The sequence below is a fragment of the Hippoglossus hippoglossus genome, chromosome 1, assembly GCF_009819705.1.
Source record: "Hippoglossus hippoglossus isolate fHipHip1 chromosome 1, fHipHip1.pri, whole genome shotgun sequence".
Lineage (NCBI taxonomy): Eukaryota > Metazoa > Chordata > Actinopteri > Pleuronectiformes > Pleuronectidae > Hippoglossus > Hippoglossus hippoglossus.
This window is the reverse complement of record NC_047151.1, coordinates 16,027,678-16,053,495: the sequence shown is the minus strand read 5'-3', so window position 1 is coordinate 16,053,495 and position 25,818 is coordinate 16,027,678. Positions and strand designations below refer to the sequence as shown.

Sequence of the window (25,818 nt, the reverse complement as noted above, 5' to 3'; positions counted from 1 at the left end):
AACTGGGGGCCGGCTGCAGCATAGGTCATAAATCCTGCCTCCTCTAAATTAGTGGATGGGGCAGAGACCAAAATGAAAAGTCAAAGTACATGTCGTATAGATTTTTCTCAAAGATGGTTTCTGTCGTTTTAGTCACACTGATGTATGTTCAAGTGGTCACCTTGATGACGTGGCTCCCTCCCGGACCACCACTGCACAGACTCTGAAAGAAGTGGAGGTGCATTGTCTGTCTTTACAGTCCATGGTCCAGACACCTGGAGGAGGGAGCTTATGTATTGTGCACAGCCCCAACCTCTTCCAATACAATATCACAATGGGCTCTAATTGCAGTAGACTCTCATATGCAATACATAACAGATTTTTCCTCTTGTTTGTGCATATGGAAAAAAAAATTGAGTTTTCATTCTCTCCTGATTGAAATACATTTGCTGTCATCAAGGGCAGCTTTTGTTCTCATTCAGTCACATGTTTATTCTGTATGTGGTGAGTGTTGCCTTTTCAAAAATTTTAATTAACATCAGCAGCAGGATAACACATCACAACACAAACCATATGGACATAAACACAAGCTTATGTATACATGCACATACACGAGCACACACTTGCATCTGTGTTAGTGTGCGACTGTATTTTTCTGTCTCAGTGAAAAGAAAAGTTTTGCTTTGACAGTACAGGCATTGTTTCTATCATCTCACCTCACCGGGCAGGTATCTTTTCAGGTGATATGTGCAATCAGAATGACAAACATGCTGTTCATATTGTAGGGGTTGGCGAGAACACAGAATATTCACGTGACCAGGGTTTATTTGGTAAAGTTAATAGTCTGTGAAGCGCGACCCAGAACTGGAGGGTCAGTTGTTGTTGCTGTTGGCATGAACAGGTCCGTAGTCATGCTCGCACTGTTGTCGTGATCGACGTCACTTAGGTTGATGAGTCCCAGCCACCACTTCTATAGAGCGCTGTTTGCCTGATTATTCAAAGTTCATTAGTAATGAACGTATCGTGTCTCCGAATCAGACCAAATTATTTACTGCACATGCAAGTGTGAAGCCGGTAAGATGAACGGTTCTCGAGATATACAGCCAAAGAGAGAGATACCCTGCCTCACTGGTAGATGGTCTATTTGTTGGTTGTGTTCTTCAGAGCCCCCATATCTGGAATAAGATGGACCAAATATACTGCACTGTGCCGATAAAAAAAACAACTAGAGAACAAAATGTTCCACTTGACTGGACAATCTTATACGTCTTATACTGTGAAATCTGTGCATGTCACGATGAAGTGAGTACAGTCTGTTTCGCTGTCTTTCACCACACATTTCCAGGCTGTGCATTATTCTAGTCGTTTTCTCGGGTCAATTTTTTTGATAACAAAAAGTCTGATGGATTAAATTGCTCTTTAAGTTTCTATTTTAAGAATTTATTCACGTCATTCCCAAATCCTGTGATATCGTGTCTTGCCGTCAGGATCAGATACCAGAATCAGGGTTGGTGGTGACAGTCAGAGAACGCGACAACATCACTCTCTGCTGTGACTGCAAATTATCAACGGGAGCAAACGTATTACTTCTTCAAAGAAAACATAATCCACAGGAAGCGGCAGAGGAACCGTCTGAATCCTATGGCCTGCTGATCACGGACACCAGTGATGACGAACTGAACAGATGAACGCCGGAAGATAAACAATACATCGCGCACAGATACATTTACAGTCATGGATCATTTGTGGAATGTGTTTTACCAGACCGTTGGGATCGAAGATGGAACTGAGCTGCAGGGCAAAGCTTTCGATTTACAAGGCAATCTACGTCCCAACACTCACCTCCGACCATGAGCTCATGGGTCGGGCCCAAAGAAATGTTGAATACGAGTGGCTGAAATAAGTTTTCTCTGTCATGTGACTGGGCTCAGGATACGAGATTTAGGGTGAGGATTTCAGACATCCGGAGGGGGGAGGTCCAAGTAAAACCGCTGCTCATTCATGTCGAAACAGGACAAATGAGTTTGTTTGGGCATCTAATCAGCGCAGCTCCTGTGCACTGGGAGGAGACCCAGGGGTAGACCCAGAAATCGCAGGAGGGACTACAAATCCCATCTGGCATGGGAACGTCGTGGGATCCCACAGGTGGAGCAGGAAGGCGTGGCAGGGAAGAGAAAGGTCTGGAATATCCTACTCCATGACCTGATCTTGGATAAACAAAAGACGATTGATGGATAGATGGATGGGGTCGGGTTGGTGGGTGGGTGGATGGATAAATGCATGTTCTTTTTGAATTTGAATGTAAAATACTATTCTGCACTTAAAGAAAAACAAAGTTGGATCTGAAGCCCCCTGTATGGAGAAACAAATGGTGTTTAGGTTTCCTCTGAGCTCACAAACCGCTTAGACCTGAAGTGATCCGTAATCTTTAAATATGAACCCAATAAATTATTGGATAAATTAACATTGTGAGATCTGACATAAACAGCCCTGAACAAGGCAAAAAACATGGCACGCTTGCTTGAATAAGTAGAAAATCTAGTAAACAAGAATGACCTTTAGTATTTCTTTAAAGGCAATGCTGAAATGGAGCCAAAGTTGAAAGGGGTCTTTCTACGAGCTGGAGTCAACAGAATATTTAGCACATGTCTTGGCAAAAATAATAATAACGCCAATGGCAATTTTCTGCTTAATGAAATCTTGTTTTCCCCACAAACTCCTGTGAATTGACTTTATATCCAACTGTGTATTTACTCTTAGAAACAGCTTTCTTTCTTGGCTCCTGAGCTCCTGTTAAAAAAATAAATACACTTTGTTCAAGAAAACGAAAAAAATCTTTTTGAATTTTCTCCTTTTTTTTTTAACAACAGACTTAATTCAAGCTAATTGACTCAACTTTGTCTGATCCAGACTCTCTCTCGGCCATCCTGTCCTATCCCGTGTATTTTCAACTATTGTATATTTAAGTGTCACAAGTTAATGTCAGGAATATCCTTAGCAATCTTAATATACAAAATCAGTGTACCCAGTGGAGTGCATACCTCAACAAAGGCCCAACAGTCCCCTCATGAAACCACATTTAAATTCACTAGCTTCAGATTTTTGGGGGGGATCTGCACCAACTTGCACGCACTAGCGTAATTCTGCTAAAACAAACAGCAAAAGCGGATGAAAACGCAACTTCCATGGCAGGGGTCATTATTGTGCGAGGCTGGGTGGAACATGCTGTACTGATTTACTGTGATGATGTATTTATTTCTGTGGCAGAAGAACCTCAAGTTGATCAGTAAAGACCTGACACTAGAGACAAATCAGGTAACGTACAGCTTTTTGTAATCAATTGTATTCAATGTCAAATCTTAGGATGAAGATATTTGTTAATGCTTAAAATCCATCACAAAGCCCAAAGAAGAAGGACATCCAGGGTTGATATTGTGGGACTTGTGTTGTCACTTTGCTTCCCCTTTTAAAGCTGAGCAATTACAGTCACAAGTGTCTGAAATACAGGATGTGCACCATATATTAATTCAGTCGTTCAAAAATTTGATGCATGTGTTTGTGTATTTTATTTCTTCAAGCCACTTGAATTTTATAAAATTTGAAATTGATAAGATGAAAGTAAATAGGTAAAAAAGAAAATCCAGATAGAAAGCTTGTTTGTTGTTGCTGATAACAATTTGCGTCCGATTTTTTCTCCTTTTGATTGAAATCGATCTGCAGCATTTCATAATAGTCGTGATGGCTGTTTGTTTGTAAGAAGACACGAAAGCTGTTTTCAAGCAATTTCCTCTTCTTATCACCCGTTAACCATCAGCCGTGACCCTTCACTCCAAATATTTGATGTGTTGGAAGCGATTCCGCTCCAGAGAATAAAACTCAAAGAGATGATTGTGTATGAAAGGCACGCATGAAAGCCAAGACAGCTACAGTTTAACCTATTTATTCAGGAATAACCCTGCCACACCTTTTTAAGAAGATACAGGACAATAGAGAAACCTTCATTCAACTGCAAAGCTTAACAATATGGTCTCAAGACATATTGTCAGCAGGGCTTCACAAATGGACTCAATAGGAGATTGTCCCAGAACTGCCTCTACGACTGTGGAGCTAAACTGACAGAAGGTGGAGGGTAATAATAATTGTGGCAGCATCACATTGTCTATTAAATAATCTGTGTGAATGTGATATCTGTGGTTACAGCAAATGCCATAATTTGACTAAATGATCATCATACAGTGGTAAATTGTTCTCTAATATTCGTGTGCATTTATATAGTTGTAAGTAAAATGCATGTTTGCTGTGGGCTATGCATCAACAGCCCCCTATCAGGATTAAAACACTGTGTAATAGTTTTGACAAATCAGTGTCTGGAGACCAATCGAATGTGAATTGTTGTGAGTCATTCATGTTTTCCACATCAATTTTAATGCCTAATGAGTTTTGGGACAATTTAACATTTGACATTTTCCAAAAAGCCGGCTCAAACTGGGGGAAATGGAACATTACACGTATTGCGGGAAACAGCTGGAAATCGAATAAACCATTTTTAGAGACATTATTCAAATGGGATTATGAGTATTTCTTCACAGGCAATAGTGAATGCTGAACGAAGCCATTAACAGTCTAAAACAAAAGACGCAAGGTACCAAAAAAATGCTAAGCAGTTGTCTTGGCAGAGCAGATAATAATGGAAATGCTTTCGTTTTCTTCTGCAAACTCCTCTGTTTATTTGGAGTTTCATGGTTGTGCAACAATTGAGCGAATATACACAGAAACACTTGTCAGTTATTTAAATAGAGATTGTTTACAAAGATATATATATAACCGCGAACGTACACAAGAAAGTGGTCAGTTGTTGAATTAGATATAGTTTTAAATGTATATTTAAATTCAATGATGGTCAGAATTAAGTTCCGCAGCTATATTTAGATGTGCAGTTTACTTCTGAATCTACATCATATCAGTAACCACATCCTACCTTTGTGAGATCCTATGCTTTAGTCCTTCTTTCTCAGATAGATGTATGGTTACAGGTGACTTTCGCATTCACATATAAGGGTTAGTGAAGTTATATACTCAAAATATGCTTTTTGTCCTCATGTCTGGCTGGTTGGATCGTGGACGATTGCTGTTGATACTAAATAAAATACATACTTATCTTGACTGGGTAAAGCATAGAGTGGTAGAAAGACACAGAGGTGTTATTGCTGAACAGTAAACTGGTGAAACTCTCCTGACCTCTACTGGAGATGTTGAATAGTTGGATTTGTCCCCACCATCCCAAACTCAACAATCTAGCACATAACATGAACTCTAAATTCTCTACAGCTGCTGTAGTCTATTGTTGCTTACAATTGATCCATTTATTGGTCTTGACCAGCCGGCCATGCTGGTTGGGGATTTGTGCCACAACAGACAAGAATATATATAACGAGATACTATTAAAATGCATGGCAACTGTATGCAGCAGTAAGAACACTATAAAGAGTGAATAAAATTAGATACAAATATACAGTTTAAAAGGTGTGACAATGTGGTCTGGAGTGCTTTAGCAGCAGCTAGGGTGGATGTGTAGGGGGGACTTAGGTGAGTTGAGACCTTGCTAGCCCTCTTGTGTGGTCGTCTAGCATCCACAATGCCCACATTCTGGAGCTTAATTCCTATAATCCACTGTGATGTTTTTACTACCCACAAATAGTCTTTCAAGCTGCCTGCAGGGCCGCTGGCATACCACACTGTGGCACAGTTCGAGAGGATGCTCTCTGTTTTAAAAGTTCACCAGTGGCTCAGGGGGCAGTTTTGCCTGTTTGAGTGTCCTCACAAAGGAAACTGCAGTATAGAGCATTAAGTTTTTATTTATTATAGTACCACATTGTGAAAACCATAGACTATATTAGAATGGACGACAAGATAGCTCCTAAAATGTAAGTGTAATTACTTTGATCGACCCCACCTCCTCCATGTTAAAAGAGAGTCACACATGGAATAAAAAAATTATAAAAAATGTCTGAAAAGATGGTTGCTGTCATTTAAGGTACTTATCACACTGATGTTTGTCTGAGTGTCCATCTTTCCAGTAAGTTTGCTTTATGCTATAAAAAATGGGTGAAACATCATGATTTACAGCTGAGACTGACTCGCGATTGGTGTGTGCATCTATCTATTCATCTATCTATATATATCTAATTAAATATAAATATATGTTTATATGTATATACTGCGGCTTCATCCCACGACCACCACTGTGCAGGCTCCGGCTCCAAATACACAAGATGGCAGCATTCACATCCATGATATTTTGCCCTCATTTTAGTATAGTGGGAGAAAGTTGAGACGCATCGTTCATCTACAGTCTATGGTACAAACACAATCTAAACACATCTGTGTTGATTTGCATAAACCATCATGAACAGTTCGTCGCAATAGGACATTTTCTTAATTTTCTCTGTTACACAAATTTACTCTTTAACCCATCTGAAATTGCTACATTTCTGTAAATAACTGGTGCTTGTCATGTTTGACACTCAAACAGGATGAGGTTGGTTTGAAAGCAGTGGGCAGAGTCACTTTGGGGATTCACTCAGTGCAAGCTCATTCAACATTTGCCAAGTAGCCCAGCTCTAAAATGTTGACTATGGATGAATTCAGAAAGCGCACACAGATACAATTATATGATTACAGGGGCTGTGAGTGAAGATGGGCGATGTTAGTGGACAACGGCGCACAGTAAACCAGACCCAACAAGACATGACATGCAAAAGGCCCTCAAAACATGTACTATTGTAATGCCATCCCGTGATATCTTATAGAATAAGCAACAACCTGTAATTCATTCTGCCATTAACCTCCCCCCCCCCCCGGTAAGCTGAGATGTAGAGCAAATGCCTCAGGTACCCTCTTCCTGATCATCGGCTATTTGAAGAAATGGACCATCACTGTGTTCATGTGTTCACAAACAGCTGCATTAAGATACTATCACACACAAACCAGTTGCTATGGCTCCAGATGAGCAACTCAAATATGTTACAGTCCTCTGCATGGGGTTCTCAAACAGCACCACTGTCCAAAACACATCAAAGTTTTGAAATATTTAAAAAAGAAGCCTCAACAAAAAGTTTAACTCTAGTGTCTTTTTTATTGGCACTTTATACCCTATCTTCAGTGGCAGATGGAGTTTGCTCTGTTGTCATCTTGTGACCTTAGTATGAATCGTGGGGAGTGTAGGGCGTTCGTATCTTCTGCCTCTGTTCAAAGAAGATGTCCGGCTTCTGATGTGTCTTTGATCAATCTGCAGCTGTCCACAATATCCTGCTTAGTGACTTTGAGCCATTCCCGGTCAGTGCTGCGACGGGTTTTGATGTGGTCATGATAAAATCTGTTTCTGGTTTCATTCAGTGCAAAGACTAACACGCCAACAGGTCGTGATAGCTGCTTTTAGCCAATTTTCCAGCAGCCCATTCACCCTCCACTGTTCAAATTCAAAATATTTGTGTTACACAGAAACTGCCTCTCACCCAGTTTCTCATCACAGATTCAATAAAGCCATTGTTAAACACATTGTGTAGTCTTCACAGTAAGACTAACAGGAAAACCTCACTGACAAAAAGCCCCCGACCATAAGCCTTAAGTTTACTGACTAAGTTAACTGACTAAAAACAAGTTATTATAAATGACCTAGCTACGATATGGGACGATGGGCCGGGCTCTAAGAAAAAGTGATAGAGTCAAAGGTTTCATTTTGTCCATGTTCAGACCGAGCGTGTGTGTGTGTGTGTGTGTGTGTGTGTGTGTGTGTGTGTGTGTGTGTGTGTGTGTGTGTGTGTGTGTGTGTGTGTGTGTGTGTGTGTGTGTGTGTGTGTGTGGGTGGGTGCAACAAGAAGAGTGTATGTATGTTGTGAACCTGCCTGTGTAGGAGCATATAACTATCTTTATAATGTGTCATAAAATAAACGTGGCACCTCTGATTCTGTTTTTTGTTGGTAACACTTTCCACTGTGTCACGTTAACAATGCATCAACAAAGCACCTGACCAAACCACATAGACGGGAACTAGAACATTTGTTGGTTAAACAACGCCCTTTAGACTGAAAAATTAAAGCTACGTTGGTGTGAAAATAGCGACGACACATCATGCTTGTTTGCGCTGTGTGCAAAAGGGCCACTATACTCACTCACTTCTAAGATTTAGATTAGATTTCAGATAGTTGTACCATTTGTTACTGTATTTACATTTAGACCAAAACTGAGGACAGACACAAAGCTGCTTCTGTATTTTAGTGACAGTGAATCTAACTGTTTGAACAACTGATAGATAGATAGATGGATAGACTTAGACTTGTACTAACAATGTGCTCTCATATTAAAATGCTGATAGTTACAGTATACACTATTATGTAGTGGAAAACTATTGTCCAACATGTAATATTGCACATACAACATCCAGTATATCTAAAAATAAGAACTGCCAGCCTGGAATTAAATACTGTGTCACACTAATAGTAATTACAAGGGAGCCCTGCTGTATGAGAGACCTCTTGGATCAAGTGGTACAACTCATCATAAATGTGCATGCAGAAGTTTCCTCATCCACGTGTGTATTTTAGGCATATTGAGGTATCATTAGTCTCATCATCACCAGGCTAATGCTTTCTTCAGAGTACAGGCTCCAGATGTGTGTGCATTATAAATAGACAGACATGATGGAAATTAGAACTTCAAAAGACAACCTTTTAATTTCTACACCACAAACCTTGAACAGTGCTGTTGGCAGCTCAGATAATAAAACAAATGCAGCACCAGTTCAGTGTTGGTCAAATTAAATGTAATTCCAACTTCCTCATTAAGTCTTCTTCAGTTATGTTGTTAACCAGAATAATTCACTGTATATAATTGGTGTATATCACTAAAGGATTTGTAAAGAAGAATAAAAGACAAACACATTCAGCATGCTTCTTTTCAAAATGTGCATGGTGTTGATTAACTAGTGTCCCAGTATCCTCAAAGTGATCAGAAAGTCGGTTGTTGGCTCAAAAGGGTGCATCAGAGGAAAAATGGCATACCTGCATCAAGAATATCAAGTAAGCAGCATGTATGGCAACACAATCATGCTAGTGGTGAGATGGAAGACACAAGAAAAGAAAAACACAAAGCAGAGTCACAATTAAGACATAACGGGTACATGTGTTGTATCTTCACAACTTGTAATTCATTGTGGAAATCTGAATGCTGTTGTTTCATTCGACAAAACAATCTCACTGCAGTGTGTTGTATCACATGATCTTCAGCAGGTGGACTTTGCCCATAATGTCAAAAAGTAGCTTCCTTTGAGCACTTAAAGAACTTCACATATGTTGTTGGATCAGCAAATATGTCTCTTCAATGCCCAACACACACTTTTCATGTTGCAGATACATATGGGCTCATTGGAGAACCCCCCCCCCCCCCATCCCAGACGGAGGTTTAAGCGGGTAAGCCTGCTACTGGTGTGCCTCTACAGGTTGAATCCAAGGGTTCTCATAAACCCGATTATAGCTGGATAACTGACTTTAAAGGCCCCTGGATACTGAGGTAAAGATGCACCAAACTATTGTTGTAGATATATTCTTGGGGCATTTCAGCTGAGACTGAGGTCAAGATTTTATCTTTGACAAGAAACGATTCACCAAGCACAACACTGAACCTACTTTTTGACAACAGCTGTAATTATTTTGATGACAGTTTGGCCAGGTAACTCTTTTATCAAATATTGACAAAATAGAAATTATACAATCTCAGTCTTCACGGTGTACACGTTGTTCTTATTTCTATCTTTTTTCTTATAATAGCTATAAGCACGGATGCATGATCAAGTGTGTGAGATCAGGCTCACAGGAAACCCACAGAGACAAACAGCCCCTGCAGAGCTGTGCACTTAAACCAGTTGAAACTCCATGTTAGTGACCTGCTTAAGATCTTGGTGCTTCACTGTGGTCATTGATAATGAGTGGAAAACTAAAGACACCTACATCACACTCAACCGCAGATGATGCAGGCACTGTGCACACAGAGTGAGTGTGATTTGCTCGCTGAGAGATGCTTTTTGTTGGTTCGAGCACAGACAACAATGTCAGTGAAGTCACATTAAACCTGCAACTACTTTATTTTGAAAATCTCAGTCAAACTAAACAAAACACATAAGTGCTGTAAGTCTTATAAATGCCCATAGTATTTATCTTCCTGTCTGAATAAATATGCAAAGGTCAAATACAAAGTCACAACACAAACACAAAACCACATTAAACTACAAACAACAGAATAACGTTTACAAACAAACACTGCATAACTTATCGCAGCCACCTTTACATTGGTCAGCTCAATTATCCCTGTTTTCTCTTTGCAAGCCAATGTAGTTCTGAGAAAGCTGTTGATGAATCAGTTTGTTAGTCTGCTGACCTTATGATTGACTCTCTTCACAGCCACAGTTTAGAGAGACTAAATTGAAAGTTCCAAAGCTGAGGAATGACCTGAAATATATTCTGACTATGCAAAGAAACCCTGTTGAAATCTGTCATACACCAGATTACAAGATTAAAGGCACTGACTCTATAACCGGAGATTACATTTGACTTTTTCAGCCACTTAAATTTAGTAAGTAAGTCAATTTGATAAAATAGTCCTGCACAGATTCTTACTCATCTTGGTCATTGGGGATTTGTAGAAGCACAAAGTCAAAGGAAATGCCTCAGTATGCCATTACTTCAGTGACCAAGAATCTACACAGTTGATATGCCTTTTGGGAAAATCCATCCATCCATCCATCCATCCATCCATCCATCCATCCATCCATCCATCCATCCATTCATCCATCCATCCATCCATCCATTCATCGTCCATCCATCCATCCATCCATCCATCCATCCATCCATCCATCCATCCATCCATCCATCCATTCATCGTCTATCATCTTATCCAAGATTGGTTCGTTAGTTGATATTATTGTATTTTATGAATGTTTGAATAAATACATTTAGTATTCAGTATTTAGAAGTTTGTGAAGCTAGCAGTGTAACCAGTGTCTCAACAGAAGAAAGAGTTTCTCTTTTTGCATCAGTGATATCAGGATGTAGTTTGGTGGCTCTTATTGATGACTTTGGCTACTTCAAGAACTTAAAACAACACACATTGACGTTGAACTTCACCACAACCACAATGTGTAGCCCATGTGATCAGGGCCACAGGAAACCCACAATGACAAACAGCCCCTTAAAGGGATAGATCATCCAAAAATAAAAATGCACTCATAATCTACTGACCACTATGCCTATGGAGGGATGGGTGAAGTGTTTGAGCACACAAAATACTTCTGGAGTCTCAGGGGTAAACTTTGCTAGAGCAGAATCCAATACTATTGAAGTCAATGGTGAGTCCTTCTTCAGACGTAGTTAAACAACAGAAAAACCACAACATGCCTCCATACTGCTCCTGTGGTGTCATCCAAGTGTCTGACACCACATGAGCAGTATGGAGGCATGTTGTGTTTTTTCTGTTGTTTTATTACATCTGAAGATAGGTCACTAATCAGCTAAATTGTTTACCCCTGAAACTCCAAAAGTGTTTTGTGGACTCAAACACTTCACCCACCCCTCCATCAGCATTGGGGTGAGTAGATAATTAGGGCATTTTCTTTTCTTGGTGAACTATCCCTTTAAGAAAGTTGACCGTGTCCTGTTTTGAAAAGAATTTTATTATCCAGTCCATATTTGCATCGATCAGTCTTACATCCAACTAGGTTCTTAGAAGGCAGTTGGAAAATTGATCTGTTCCTTGGATGTCGTTTTGTTAAATAATTCTGCATTCTTGACGAGCTTGACTCTATTTTTATTGTACAGCCACAATTTAAGAGTAAACTATAAGATTCAAAGCTGGGGACCTTAAGCATATTCTGACAATGCAAAAAAAACTCCTACTGTAAGCTTTCATGCACCATATTAAATGATTAAATGTTAGTTGAACCTATTTGTTTTTCACCCAAAACACTAATCTTGCAGTATAATATCCACTTTACTACATTATTAAACTTTTTAAAAAGGGAAAGATTTTTGTTCCAGTTTTTAACACAATTCGTGTGACATCACTGTGAACTTTTTCTGTATTAAACCAGCCTAAGATCATGAGTGCCTGAACAAGATCAGAAAAAGATTCAGTAATGCTGTTTGCTGTCTACATCTGTTTTTTGGCTGAAAATAAATAGAATTTGAACATTTATATGTTCAGTATCAACATATTTTCATATTGCCCAAAACACAAAGTGACAACATGCACTCAATTCATATAACATAATCCAGTTGCAGTTAAGATTCCAACAAAATGCATTTGTCATTTGCAGTTGAGTTGCATAAAAGTCTAATATCTACCTGTAAGGAAAGATCTATACGTACTGTGACACATAGGTGTTCTATAACTTCAATGTAAAACTCTCCAATTACAACTGCAGCAGAAGTATCACAAAGTGCCTTTAATGTTTACATCTCTACCCAGGATGTTGCATATTGTAAAATTGTAGTATACAGTGTAAATTGCAAAACCTTTGTTAAGTGTGGTAGTTTCCAAAAGTTTCTTTCTTTTCTCTTTCCTGCAGGAAATTATTCTGTTCAATCAGTGGCCAAAACATCACATAGCATCACACCAATAGAAAACAGCAACAGAAAAAACCTTTCAACGAGCCAATCACCACCTTCATTTCCTTTAACGGAAAAGTATGCACAGGATATGAACCCAAGTTCAGACCTTTGGACTAGAGTGTCTTTCTTTTACTGATCGTGATCAAAGATGGATCAGTTGCATGTCTTCATCATCCTTTTTGTAGGTAATTATGATTTTCTGTCTTTTAAATTTGAAATTTAACCTTAAAACCTAACCACTCGTTCCTTTAAGAAGGTTCGATTGTAGAGTAAAACGCTGTAACATTAAAATTACAATTTCGTTTCTTTACCTGTGTTTGCTTGTTAGGGGCTGTTGCCAGCAGTCAAGCTCATATCTCTGGATCAGTGTTGAATCTGACAGTGAGCCACGGAGGCAACGCCACTCTCTATTGTGACTGCAAAAGTTCCCCTGGAGTTTATATAGTGTGGTACAGGAACTGTTCTCATGTGAACCAGCCAACGCTTGTTATGAAGACAAGATACCCATCTGAACTATTACAGCTAAACCATGAATACAAAGACGATCTGCATCCCTTCCCTCGTTTCCACCTAGTGAAGAATGAGTCCTCTGAATCCTATGACCTGCTGATCATGAACATCAGCGACTCTGATGAGGGTCTCTACTACTGTGGAACAGAACAGGTCAACACAAAGGATGGGAAAGAGAAGGATAAATATATACCTACAAGTTATGGCAATGTCACAAGAATGATTTTAACGTGTAAGTATCCTGGTATGAGTTCTCTTTGAGTGTTTTGCGATAGAAATCCCTAAATAACAAGAAAATACGCTGCACATACAACATCAACTGGAAAAATAGCTGCATTAGTATCACCTGGTTGTTAGTTCCTGACAAATCAGAGACATCTTACATTTGAATGTGAGTCTTGACATTGTGCATTTGATGATAGATTCCTGTTTTGAACACAACGCTCCACATATTTTTGGAAACTGACATAGTAACAAACCTTTGAATAGGGTTGTATTGATATCAAGATTTGTTTATTATTATTATATTGGTAGCCAAAAGTGAAAAGGTAAATGAATGGTTGATACACCAAAAACAGTGTTTTCTGCCGCCCAGATCGTATGACATATATATACAGAGTGTGTATGGAAGTGCATCTAAAAATATAAAACACCAAAAAAAAAATCACTTTTGATGATAGTGCTATGAGATTAAACTGAAAAACCGGGACTCTGAGAGCTAATTAGTAGAAGTGTGTGTTTGTTTTAACAGTTGAGTCTCAACGTGAGACTGCACAAAGCTGTGGTCCGTGCTGGATGCTGCTTTTCTCTCTGTGTCCAGCTTTCGCCGTTCTCTCCTCTCTCCTGTCGTCTTGTCTGGTTTATCACTTCTGTAAGAGAACAGGTACATGCTGTCATCTTCTCAGTTCTCCACATTGCTGATGATTAATTCCATATTATAATATTTTTGTGTTATGTTAAATTATTTTAATCACATGTAAAAAAAAAAAAAAAAAATGTCTTCTCAGTTATCTGGTAAGAATTGACACGATATTAATATTTGCAGCTAAAGAACCAGAAGTCCACGAGGAAGGATCTAGTTCCAGTGATCGCATGAGAGGAAATCAGGTATTTCACATGCAGCAAGTCATGGCCATCCACCATAAAGTGTATTAATTGTAATTGCTTCACACTGTATGCTCCACGCATGCAACACAGAGCGGATGCATGAGACGTTCAAAGTAGAAAAAAAAACTTTGACAGTGAATTGTAACACATCAAAGTATCAAATCAATACACGGTCGTGATTCTAACAAATGTCAAACCCTTTAGGATGGAGACGTGTGTTACGCTGCACTGGAAATCCGACAGACCACACAGAGACCAAAGAGGAAGAAAACACAGAGTTCTGACTTTAGCACATATTCTGACATCAAGACCTGCAGGTTGTAAAGTGTGATGTGATGCAACATAAGACAAAGTTTGACTGCTTTATTAGTGGTGTGCTTTACAGGCTATTGGAGCAAATCAGTGAACCCACAGCCTCATCCTCTGTCTGTGGTGGTGATCTCTGATGGGTGTGGACAAACAGCAGTGTAATGTAGAGTCAACATTCACATTCAACCTAACCTGCATGTCCATGGACAGGAAGTGACAACACACAGAATAAACACCCACACGTGTGAACTATGAAAAATTAAACACCACATATACTGTATATATATCTGACTATACAAGACGCTGTTGAAACAGAAGTGACACGAGGACACAAAGCAACACGACAACAGACACATTCTGCATTTTTTCAGCCACATAATACTGTGCTAAGTCTATTTCTCTGGAGCAGATACACTGCATTGGTTTTCAGGTTGTTTTATGACAAATAAACGATTTCTGTTGAAACTACTTCCTTTTCTCTTATTTATTTCGACAAGCATAACAAGACAGTCAGATTGTTCGGCCTTAGCAGAGGTGTGGTGCCGTTTGTTGTTTTCATCCGAACAGTTTAAAACAAAAATACAAAAAATATACAAAACAGACGTTCACTACCTCTGTAAAAGAATTTGTGCTGACGACACAAAATATGTGAACAAAACCAGAGAACAGGCCCGGTCGAGGGCCTGGGCGTGTCGATCCCCTGTAGGTCACCTAGCTCTGTGGATATGTATAATATATGATTCAGATCATAAGCCTTCAGGCTGTATTATAATGTATAAAGCAGTGTATCACTTCTCACTAGCTACAGGGTTTCCACTCGGTCAAGTAAAAAAAAATGGAATAATCTGAATTCAATGTCTTAAATATGTTAAAATATTGCGTACTAGGTCTTCAACACATTAAGGTAGGTCTTATATATGTTAACATTCTTTTAATGCTACTTCCGTCGTGCTTTAAAATTAGTTTTTTTTAGTTTTCGGCACCATGCATAGTTTGTAATGTCTCAGTGTTGTAGTTCTTTCTCAACGATATTTCACAGCTTTGTGGACTTTAGTTTTGTTGATGTTGGTCGTGTATAATTGTGAAGTATTGTAAAAGAAGATTAAACTACAAACAAGAGGAACTGAAAACTCAGAACGGGTCCTAATTACTCTTGGCTTGTCTGTGGGAAAGACTATGAATACTTACTGTCTCTGCCTGTAGTTTGTGAGACAACGTGGTGTTTGGTGTTATTCTCTTCTCTACTGCTGCTACTTCACCTTATCTTCAATTACGGGCACGTGGAAGTAATTCTGGGACCCTGATATTCCCTCATATCTGTTGTACTTGACAAAGGTCTTAAAATTCATTCATTGTGTTCTTATTAAGGTCTTGAATACAACTTCTTGAAACAGTGGTTATGCATTAGATTTAGTTTACAGGCGGGAGGTTGATAGTTTCTGTCACTGTGAGAATCCTGTCCTGTGGTTTTTTCATTGGATGTGAAATGATTCACTTTCAGGTCAACAACAGCAGAAAACCACACAAATCTTGTAGACCTCTATCACGAAGAGAAGCTCTGCATCAGAGTCCACTGTGAATGATGTTGTGAATGTGTGTGTGATATCCAGCAGCTTCCTGTTTCCTGTGAAGTGAAGTGTTAGAGCACACAAAATACTTCTGGAGTCTCAGGGGTAAACTTTGTTAGAGCAGAATCCAATACTATTGAAGTCAATGGTGAGTCCTTCTTCAGACGTGGTTAAACAACAGAAAAACCACAACATGCCTCCATACTGCTCCTGTGGTGTCATCCAAGTGTCTGCAAGCCCCAACATTCAAATTCGACTCAAAACGTGTTTTTAGCCTAAATGTCCTCTATCTTCCAATGAGGTGCATTCAGGGACCGTCGGAAATGCTAAGGTCCGCTAGCTTAGCCACTTCTGGTGGACTTTTAGGCTGAAAACACGATGTTAATGATCACGTTTCGAGTCGAATATGAATGTCGGGCCTTGCAAACACTTGGATGACACCACACGAGCAGTATGGAGGCATGTTGTGTTTTTCTGTTGTTTTATTACATCTGAAGATAGGTAACTAATCAGCTAAGCTGTTTACCCCTGAAACTCCAAAAGTGTTTTGTGGACTCAAACACTTCACCCACCCCTCCATCAGCATTGGGGTGAGTAGATAATGAGTGCATTTTCATTTCCTGGTGAACTATCCCTTTAAGAAGGTTGACCATGTCCTGTTTTGAAAATAATTTTATTATCCAGTCCATATTTGCATTGATCAGAAATCAGTCTTACATCCAACTAGGTTCTTAGAAGGCAGTTGGAATATTGATCTGTTCCTTGGATGACGTTATGTTAAATAATTCTAATTTTGAAATGAAGGCTATACAGTTCAGTCATTGATGAACTTGACTCTATTTTTATTGTACAGCCACAATTTAGGAGTAAACTATAAGATTCAACGCTGGGGAACTTAAGCATATTCTGACCATGCAAAAAAAACTCCTACTGTAAGCTTTCATGCACCATGTTAAATGATTAAATGTTAGTTGAACCCATTTGTTTTTCACCCAAAACACTAATCTTGCAGTATAATATCTACTTTACTACATTATTAAACTTTTTAAAAAGGGAAAGATTTTTGTTCCAGTTTTTAACACAATTCGTGTGACATCACTGTGAACTTTTTCTGTATTAAACCAGCCTAAGATCATGAGTGCCTGAACAAGATCAGAAAAAGATTCAGTAATGCTGTTTGCTGTCTACATCTGTTTTTTGGCTGAAAATAAATAGAATTTGAACATTTATATGTTCAGTATCAACATATTTTCATATTGCCCAAAACACAAAGTGACAACATACACTCAATTCATATAACATAATCCAGTTGCAGTTAAGATTCCAACAAAATGCATTTGTCATTTGCAGTTGAGTTGCATAAAAGTCTAATATCTACCTGTAAGGAAAGATCTATACGTACTGTGACACATAGGTGTTCTATAACTTCAATGTAAAACTCTCCAATTACAACTGCAGCAGAAGTATCACAAAGTGCCTTTAATGTTTACATCTCTACCCAGGATGTTGCATATTGTAAAATTGTAGTATACAGTGTAAATTGCAAAACCTTTGTTAAGTGTGGTAGTTTCCAAAAGTTTCTTTCTTTTCTCTTTCCTGCGGGAAATTATTCTTGTCAATCATTGGCCAAAACATCACATAGCATCACACCAATAGAAAACAGCAACAGAAAAAACCTTTCAACTAGCCAATCACCACCTTCATTTCCTTTAACGGAAAAGTCTGCACAGGATATGAACCCAAGTTCAGATCTTTGGACTAGAGTGTCTTTCTTTTACTGATCGTGATCAAAGATGGATCAGTTGCATGTCTTCATCATCCTTTTTCTTGGTAATTATGATTTTCTGTATTTTAAATTTTAAATTTAACCTTAAAACCTAACCACTCGTTCCTTTAAGAAGGTTCGATTGAAGAGTAAAACGCTGTAACATTAAAATTACAATTTTGTTTCTTTACCTGTGTTTGCTTGTTAGGGGCTGTTGCCAGCAGTCAAGCTCATATCAATGGATCAGTGTTGAATCTGACAGTGAGCCCAGGAGGCCACGCCACTCTCTATTGTGACTGCAAATGTTCCACTGGAGTTTATATAGTGTGGTACAGGAACTGTTCTCATGTGAACCAGCCAACGCTTGTTATGAAGACAAGATACCAAGCTGAACTATTACAGCTAAACCATGAATACAAAGACGATCTGCATCCCTTCCCTCGTTTCCACCTAGTGAAGAATGAGTCCTCTGAATCCTATGACCTGCTGATCATGAACATCAGCGACTCTGATGAGGGTCTCTACTACTGTGGAACAGAACAGGTCAACACAAAGGATGGGAAAGAGAAGGATAAATATATACCTACAAGTTATGGCAATGTCACAAGAATGATTTTAACGTGTAAGTATCCTGGTATGAGTTCTCTTTGAGTGTTTTGCAATAGAAATCCCTAAATAACAAGAAAATACGCTGCACATACAACATCAACTGGAAAAATAGCTGCATTAGTATCACCTGGTTGTTAGTTCCTGACAAATCAGAGACATCTTACATTTGAATGTGAGTCTTGACATTGTGCATTTGATGATAGATTCCTGTTTTGAACACAACGTTCCACATATTGTTGGAAACTGACATAGTAACAAACTTTGAATAGGGTTGTATTGATATCAAGATTTGTTTATTATTATTATATTGGTAGCCAAAAGTGAAAAGGTAAATGAATGGTTGATACACCAAAAACAGTGTTTTCTGCCGCCCAGATCGTATGACATATATATACAGAGTGTGTATGGAAGTGCATCTAAAAATATAACACACCAAAAAAAAAATCACTTTTGATAAGATTAGAGATTTGTTAATGGTTGTTTGTCTCTGGATGTCGGCCTCCCGCTTTTCGCACAGTTAGCTGGGATTGGCTCCAGTCCCCCATGACTCTTAAAGGATAAGATAAAAAAAGATGAAGCAGAAAGAAAAGTGTTTATGAATTTGTGTTTGATTCCAGATTCCATGGGTGACCACAGTGGATGCAGCTCGAGCGGTGGGTTTGCGTCCTGGAGGCTGGTGGTGTTCACGCCAGCCATCGCTATTCTCTCCTCTCTCCTCTCCTTTATTTTGGTTTACCACTTCTGTCAGAAATCAGGTAGGTTTCCTGCTGTGATGTCTCAGCAGAAAAGTTTTTTTCTCTTCTCATCACATATTTCCTCTCATATTTTCTTAAAACGTCTTGTCCAGTCGATTTGGAAAATCAATTTTTATTGATCTTTTTCCAAAATAAAATTGATAAAAAGACTCTGCTACTTAATAATTAATTTTTGCAGATAAAGAGCCTCAGGTTCAGAGAAGACAAACCAAACAGAAGCAGGTAACCCACATCAGTTTTTATATTAATATTTTTGTCAGCATTTTACTTTTCACTTTTATGCATTTTCTTCATAATTGTACATATCCAGAATTTATTGAAGTCACAAATCTTTCTAAACAACAGCACAATAGTAAAGTAATGATTCTTACTGTCGTATTGTTTCTCAGGATGAAGATATGTGTTGAACACAAGTCGTGTTCCATAGAAAGGACGGATACACACAGCAGCAGACAGAGGATGGAGAGCACAACACCTTTGTTCAAGCAGCAAGTTAACAGAATTAAAATAGTTTCTGAATTCTGAATGTTTAGAATTTAGGTCAGCAGTCTTTATCTTCGCGTGAATTTGTCCTGTGGTTTAAGACACACGGTGCTTTTTAAACCACAAAGAGGGCAGATACACGCTTTGTGACCAATTACATTCACATATTTACTGGTTTATATTTACTTTTTCTACAATAACTGTTGTGACATTGTTCTTCTTGAATTAGTTAACCTCAATGTTTTCTAACTGTAATTGACTGTTGTCTTTATTATAACATCTGAAAACAATGTCCTCCGCTGAATTCTCTTTTGTGTGCTTTGTGCGAATAAAAACAAAATATTACCAAAGACAGTAAAAGGTTTCTTTCTTGTTATGTAGCAAATTTCAAGTTATCTGACTTGCAGGTTTTTGTTGGTAACACTTTCCCCTGTGTCAAGTTAACAATGCATCAACAAAGCACCTGACCAAACCACATAGATGGGCACAAGTACATTTGTTGGTTAAACAACGCCCTTTAGACTGAAAAATTAAAGCTACGTTGGTGTGAAAATAGCGACGACACATCATGCTTGTTTGCGCTGTGTGCAAAAGGGCCACTATACTCACTCACTTCTAAGATTTAGATTAGATTTCAGATAGTTGTACCATTTGTTACTGTATTTACATTTAGACCAAAACTGTGGACAGACACAAAGCTGCTTTTGTATTTTAGTGACAGTGAATCTAACTGTTTGACCAACTGATAGATAGATAGATGGATAGACTTAGACTTGTACTAACAATGTGCTCTCATATTAAAATGCTGATAGTTACAGTATACACTATTATGTAGTGGAAAACTATTGTCCAACATGTAATATTGCACATACAACATCCAGTATATCTAAAAATAAGAACTGCCAGCCTGGAATTAAATACTGTATCACACTAATAGTAATTACAAGGGAGCCCTGCTGTATGAGGGACCTCTTGGATCAAGTGGTGTAAATGACCCAATAAACATTTTGTTTTTCATTAGAATGTATTTTACAGATATATAGATATATATTTCTGAATTCTGCGTTCATTTTGTCCAAACAGATGCACTATTGGTATTTGATGTATTTATTTTGAAATGGTGTTGACGGTAGGAGAAATGGTATACTTTTATTTTGAAAAGGTAGTTCAGAAAACCAAAAGATGATCGATAAAATAGCAGGTGTGACTCGTTGTCGAATGAAAAACATTACCTTCAGTTGTTTAGCACCTGGCTGATGAGGGCACAAGGTTTGTGGATATTTCGTTTCTTATTGTCATTATTATAAACTGAATTCTAAACGTACCTTTGCAGTTGTTCTGAGTGTAAGGACACTTTTGTGTGTGTGTTTAATTGTACAATACGTGGGGCAAAGTATGCTCATACTGAGACTGTGTATCATTCACACTAATAATTTGTCGTTATGTTTATGATAATATGATGTGGTTTATAAAGTGACAAATCATTTTATTTAAGTTGAATATGTTTATATGCAGCCCTCTATTAAGAGTTTGTTATTTTGTTAAGATAAATAGCTATTAAGTTCATAGGGATTTTATGTTTGTATAAATTCATGTTAAAGTCAAGCCTTATGAAGGACAATCTAAAAGACAGTCGGTTAATAATATCACAACTTTAAAGGGCTATACAAGTCGTTTATGAGTACATAAGGGAAGTAATATTTGTTTTGTTTTCCTTCTATGTGTGTTCACACTTATCACAGCATGTATGGAGATGGAAATAAAGTATTGTGAACCATCAGTAAAAGAGAGTCAGACCATCATTCAGCTGGGGATGCTACAAGTGGTACAACTCATCATAAATGTGCATTCAGAAGTTTCCTCATCCACGTGTGTATTTTAGGCATATTGAGGTATCATTAGCCTCATCATCACCAGGCTAATGCCTTCTTCAGAGTACAGGCTCCAGATGTGTGTGCATTATATATAGACAGACATGATGGAAATTAGAACTTCAAAAGACAACCTTTTAATTTCTACACTACAAACCTTGAACAGTGCTGTTGGCAGCTCAGATAATAAAACAAATGCAGCACCAGTTCAGTGTTGGTCATGTAATGGAAAATTTTACCAATATACCAAGCTTGTATTATCTCTGCTTGTGCATAATATTTCTCTGTGTGAAACTCAGAGCCACATATCTGCAGAATGCTTGTCTTCCCCACCAAGACCTCGAGGAGGCCATCAGCAGGTGTTTGTGTCGTATCTCCTGGGATTTCACTATTCACTCAGTTTGCACACATAGTTTACATAGGCACACACACAACTAACATAGTTCTCACACACACACACACACATTTCTTCATTGTATCTGCATAAAAAGCATATACCTGCAACTGTTTCTTGTTCATTCCCTCTGCAGAATGCTCATCGCACACTGTATGACTGTCTGACCTTCCTTGCAAGGAATAAAATCCTCTTAAAAGACTATTACTCTCGAATCTCTTTATTTCAGAAGTCTCACCAGGTCAAATTTCCATCACAGTCAAATGAAGTGTAATTCTTACTTCCTCATTAAGTCTTCTTCAGTTATGTTGTGTTGGGACCTGGTATTTGTGAACTACAGTTCGGCCTACATGTGTAGTCAAAAGCCTAAGGCCACATGTCCTTTGTTCTGGAGAAAACTAGAGCCTCCAGCACTCAGTCTCCCACGGTGCCTCAACGTCACACAGAGGTGTGAAAACCGACCGGAGACACAAGTGTCAACCACTATTGGTCACTCTGGGCCCCATGACCTATGAGGTCACCAAGCCAATATAAGGCCAGGTCTCCCCTCTCTTCTCTCTTTTTCCATGCACCTCTTCGAGAGGAGAAGGCTGTCCAGCCTCTTTCCAATTCCTCTTTCCACGAAACCCTCAATGGAGGAGAGGTGCAGCTTCCAGCTCATCTCACCAAGGAAACCTCCTCGCAATCCAAGCTCTATCAACCTTCAAGCAGCGACGCGATGTCCTGCCGGAGAACTTCGAACAGCAACTGAGCTGCACCGCACAACAGAACCACAAAGGCAGGAGCCACAAAACAAGCAAGACGACTTCACAGAACTTCGAACAGCACAGCACATTATATTCATAATAAATGTTTTTCTTTCACAAATGTTTTTTCATTGATGTTGCATAAGATAATTTTGCCAACCTCTACACTGTCAAGAACTCTATATCCTTCAATTTAGCTAACTATCTACATGGTTATTTTGGTTATAGTTATTAATTTAATCAGTGTTCCAAATTTGTAGTTAGTACTTTTATGAGACTTAATCAATAAATTGGCTATCTTTTCCCTTCCTTTGAAGGGTGGTGCCCCGAGGTAACTTTAATCAATTAAAGTTAGTATTTAATATTAATATTATTAATTATTTTATTTTGATAACCAAATTTATTGAATGCCGAAAGGCACACTATTTTATGGTATCACGTTTAATGCATTATTGCACAACAGTTGTTAACCAGAATAATTCACTGTATATAATTGGTGTATATCACTAAAGGATTTGCAAAGAAGAATAAAAGACAAACACATTTAGCATGCTTCTTTTCAAAATGTGCATGGTGTTGATTAACTAGTGTCCCAGTATCCTCAAAGTGATCAGAAAGTCGGTTGTTGGCTCAAAAGGGTGCATCAGTGGAAAAATGGCATACCTGCATCAAGAATATCAAGTAAGCAGCATGTATGGCAACACAATCATGCTAGTGGTGAGATGGAAGACACAAGAAAAGAAAAACACAAAGCAGAGTCACAATTAAGACGTAACGGGTACATGTGTTGTATCTTGTGGAAATCCGAATGCTGTTGTTTCATTCGACAAAACAATCTCACTGCAGTGTGTTGTATCACATGATCTTCAGCAGGTGGACTTTGCCCATAATGTCAAAATGTAGCTTCCTTTGAGCACTTAAAGAACTTCACGTATGTTGTTGGGTTAGCAAATATGTCTCTTCAATGCCCAACACACACTTTTCATGTTGCAGATACATATGGGCTCATTGGAGGAACCCCCCCCCCCCCCCCCATCCCAGACGGAGGTTTAAGCGGGTAAGCCTGCTACTGGTGTGCCTCTATAGGTTGAATCCAAGGGTTCTCATAAACAACCATAGTCATTATGTTGTTATACATGTAACTGTCTATATATTTTTCAGAATCAATTAAAAAAACACAATGACACATGGAAACCTACAACAGCCAAATAGTTATTGTATAAGTTCAGGATCCTTTAGAAGTAATAACTAAGTTTCCCAGTGACCTGATTGGTCAGTGGTCTACATCTTTTTGATCTGATCCTCTGAGGTGAACTTGCTTCACAGCAGCTTAGCGCTGCAGCTCATGTTGCCATGGTGATCTAAGAGTGTGAAAGTTGGGCCAGTAAAACCTGAGATAAACCCGATGATAGCTGGATAACTCACTTTAAAGGCCCCTGGATACTGAGGTAAAGATGCACCAAACTATTGTTGTAGATATATTCTTGGGGCATTTCAGCTGAGACTGAGGTAAAGATTTTATCTTTGACATGAAACGATTCACCAAGCACAACACTGAACCTACTTTATGACAACAGCTGTAATTATTTTGATGACAGTTTGGCCAGGTAACTCTTTTATCAAATATTCACAAACTACAAATTATATAATCTCAGTCTTCACGGTGTACACGTTGTTCTTATTTCTATTTTGTATCTTTTTTCTTATAATAGCTATAAGCACGGATGCATGATCAAGTGTGTGAGATCAGGCTCACAGGAAACCCACAGAGACAAACAGCCCCTGCAGAGCTGTGCACTTAAACCAGTTGAAACTCCATGTTAGTGACCTGCTTAAGATCTTGGTGCTTCACTGTGGTCATTGATAATGAGTGGAAAACTAAAGACACCTACATCACACTCAACCGCAGATGACGCAGGCACTGTGCACACAGAGTGAGTGTGATTTGCTCGCTGAGAGATGCTTTTTGTTGGTTCGAGCACAGACAACAATGTCAGTGAAGTCACATTAAACCTGCAACTACTTTATTTAGAAAATCTCAGTCAAACTAAACAAAACACATAAGTGCTGTAAGTCTTATAAATGCCCATAGTATTTATCTTCCTGTCTGAATAAATATGCAAAGGTCAAATACAAAGTCACAACACAAACACAAAACCACATTAAACTACAAACAACAGAATAACGTTTACAAACAAACACTGCATAACTTATCGCAGCCACCTTTACATTGGTCAGCTCAATTATCCCTGTTTTCTCTTTGCAAGCCAATGTAGTTCTGAGAAAGCTGTTGATGAATCAGTGTGTTAGTCTGCTGACCTTATGATTGACTCTCTTCACAGCCACAGTTTAGAGAGACTAAATTGAAAGTTCCAAAGCTGAGGAATGACCTGAAATATATTCTGACTATGCAAAGAAACCCTGTTGAAATCTGTCATACACCAGATTACAAGATTAAAGGCACTGACTCTAAAACCGGAGATTACATTTTACTTTTTCAGCAAAGTAAATTTAGTAAGTAAGTCAATTTGATCAAATAGTCCTGTACAGTTTCTTACTCCTCTTGGTCAATGGGGATTTGTAGAAGCACAAAGTCAAAGGAAATGCCTCAGTATGCCATTACTTCAGTGACCAAGAATCTACACAGTTGATATGCCTTTTGGGAAAATCCATCCATCCATCCATCCATCCATCCATCCATCCATCCATCCATCCATCCATTCATCCATCCATCCATCCATTCATCGTCCATCCATCCATCCATCCATCCATCCATCCATCCATCCATCCATCCATCCATCCATCGTCCATCCATCCATCCATCCATCCATCCATCCATCCATCGTCCATCCATCCATCCATCCATCCATCCATCCATCCATCGTCCATCCATCCATCGTCCATCATCTTATCCAAGATTGGTTCGTTAGTTGATATTATTGTATTTTATGAATGTTTGAATAAATACATTTAGTATTCAGTATTTAGAAGTTTGTGAAGCTAGCAGTGTAACCAGTGTCTCTACAGAAGAAAGAGTTTCTCTTTTTGCATCATTAATATCAG

General features: G+C 38.6%; 1 protein-coding gene across 1 annotated transcript; it reads left to right on the top strand.

The window, feature by feature from the left end:
• The first annotated feature begins 11,564 nt into the window (after nucleotides 1-11,564).
• Nucleotides 11,565-15,029, top strand: LOC117768057. The gene is made up of 6 exons (XM_034596137.1): nucleotides 11,565-11,616; nucleotides 12,596-12,823; nucleotides 12,967-13,380; nucleotides 13,969-14,031; nucleotides 14,194-14,255; nucleotides 14,460-15,029. Exons 2-6 carry the CDS (start codon nucleotides 12,787-12,789, stop codon nucleotides 14,577-14,579), a joined length of 696 nt encoding a protein of 231 aa, XP_034452028.1. The 5' UTR covers nucleotides 11,565-11,616; nucleotides 12,596-12,786; the 3' UTR covers nucleotides 14,580-15,029.
• The last annotated feature ends 10,789 nt before the right edge of the window (nucleotides 15,030-25,818 follow it).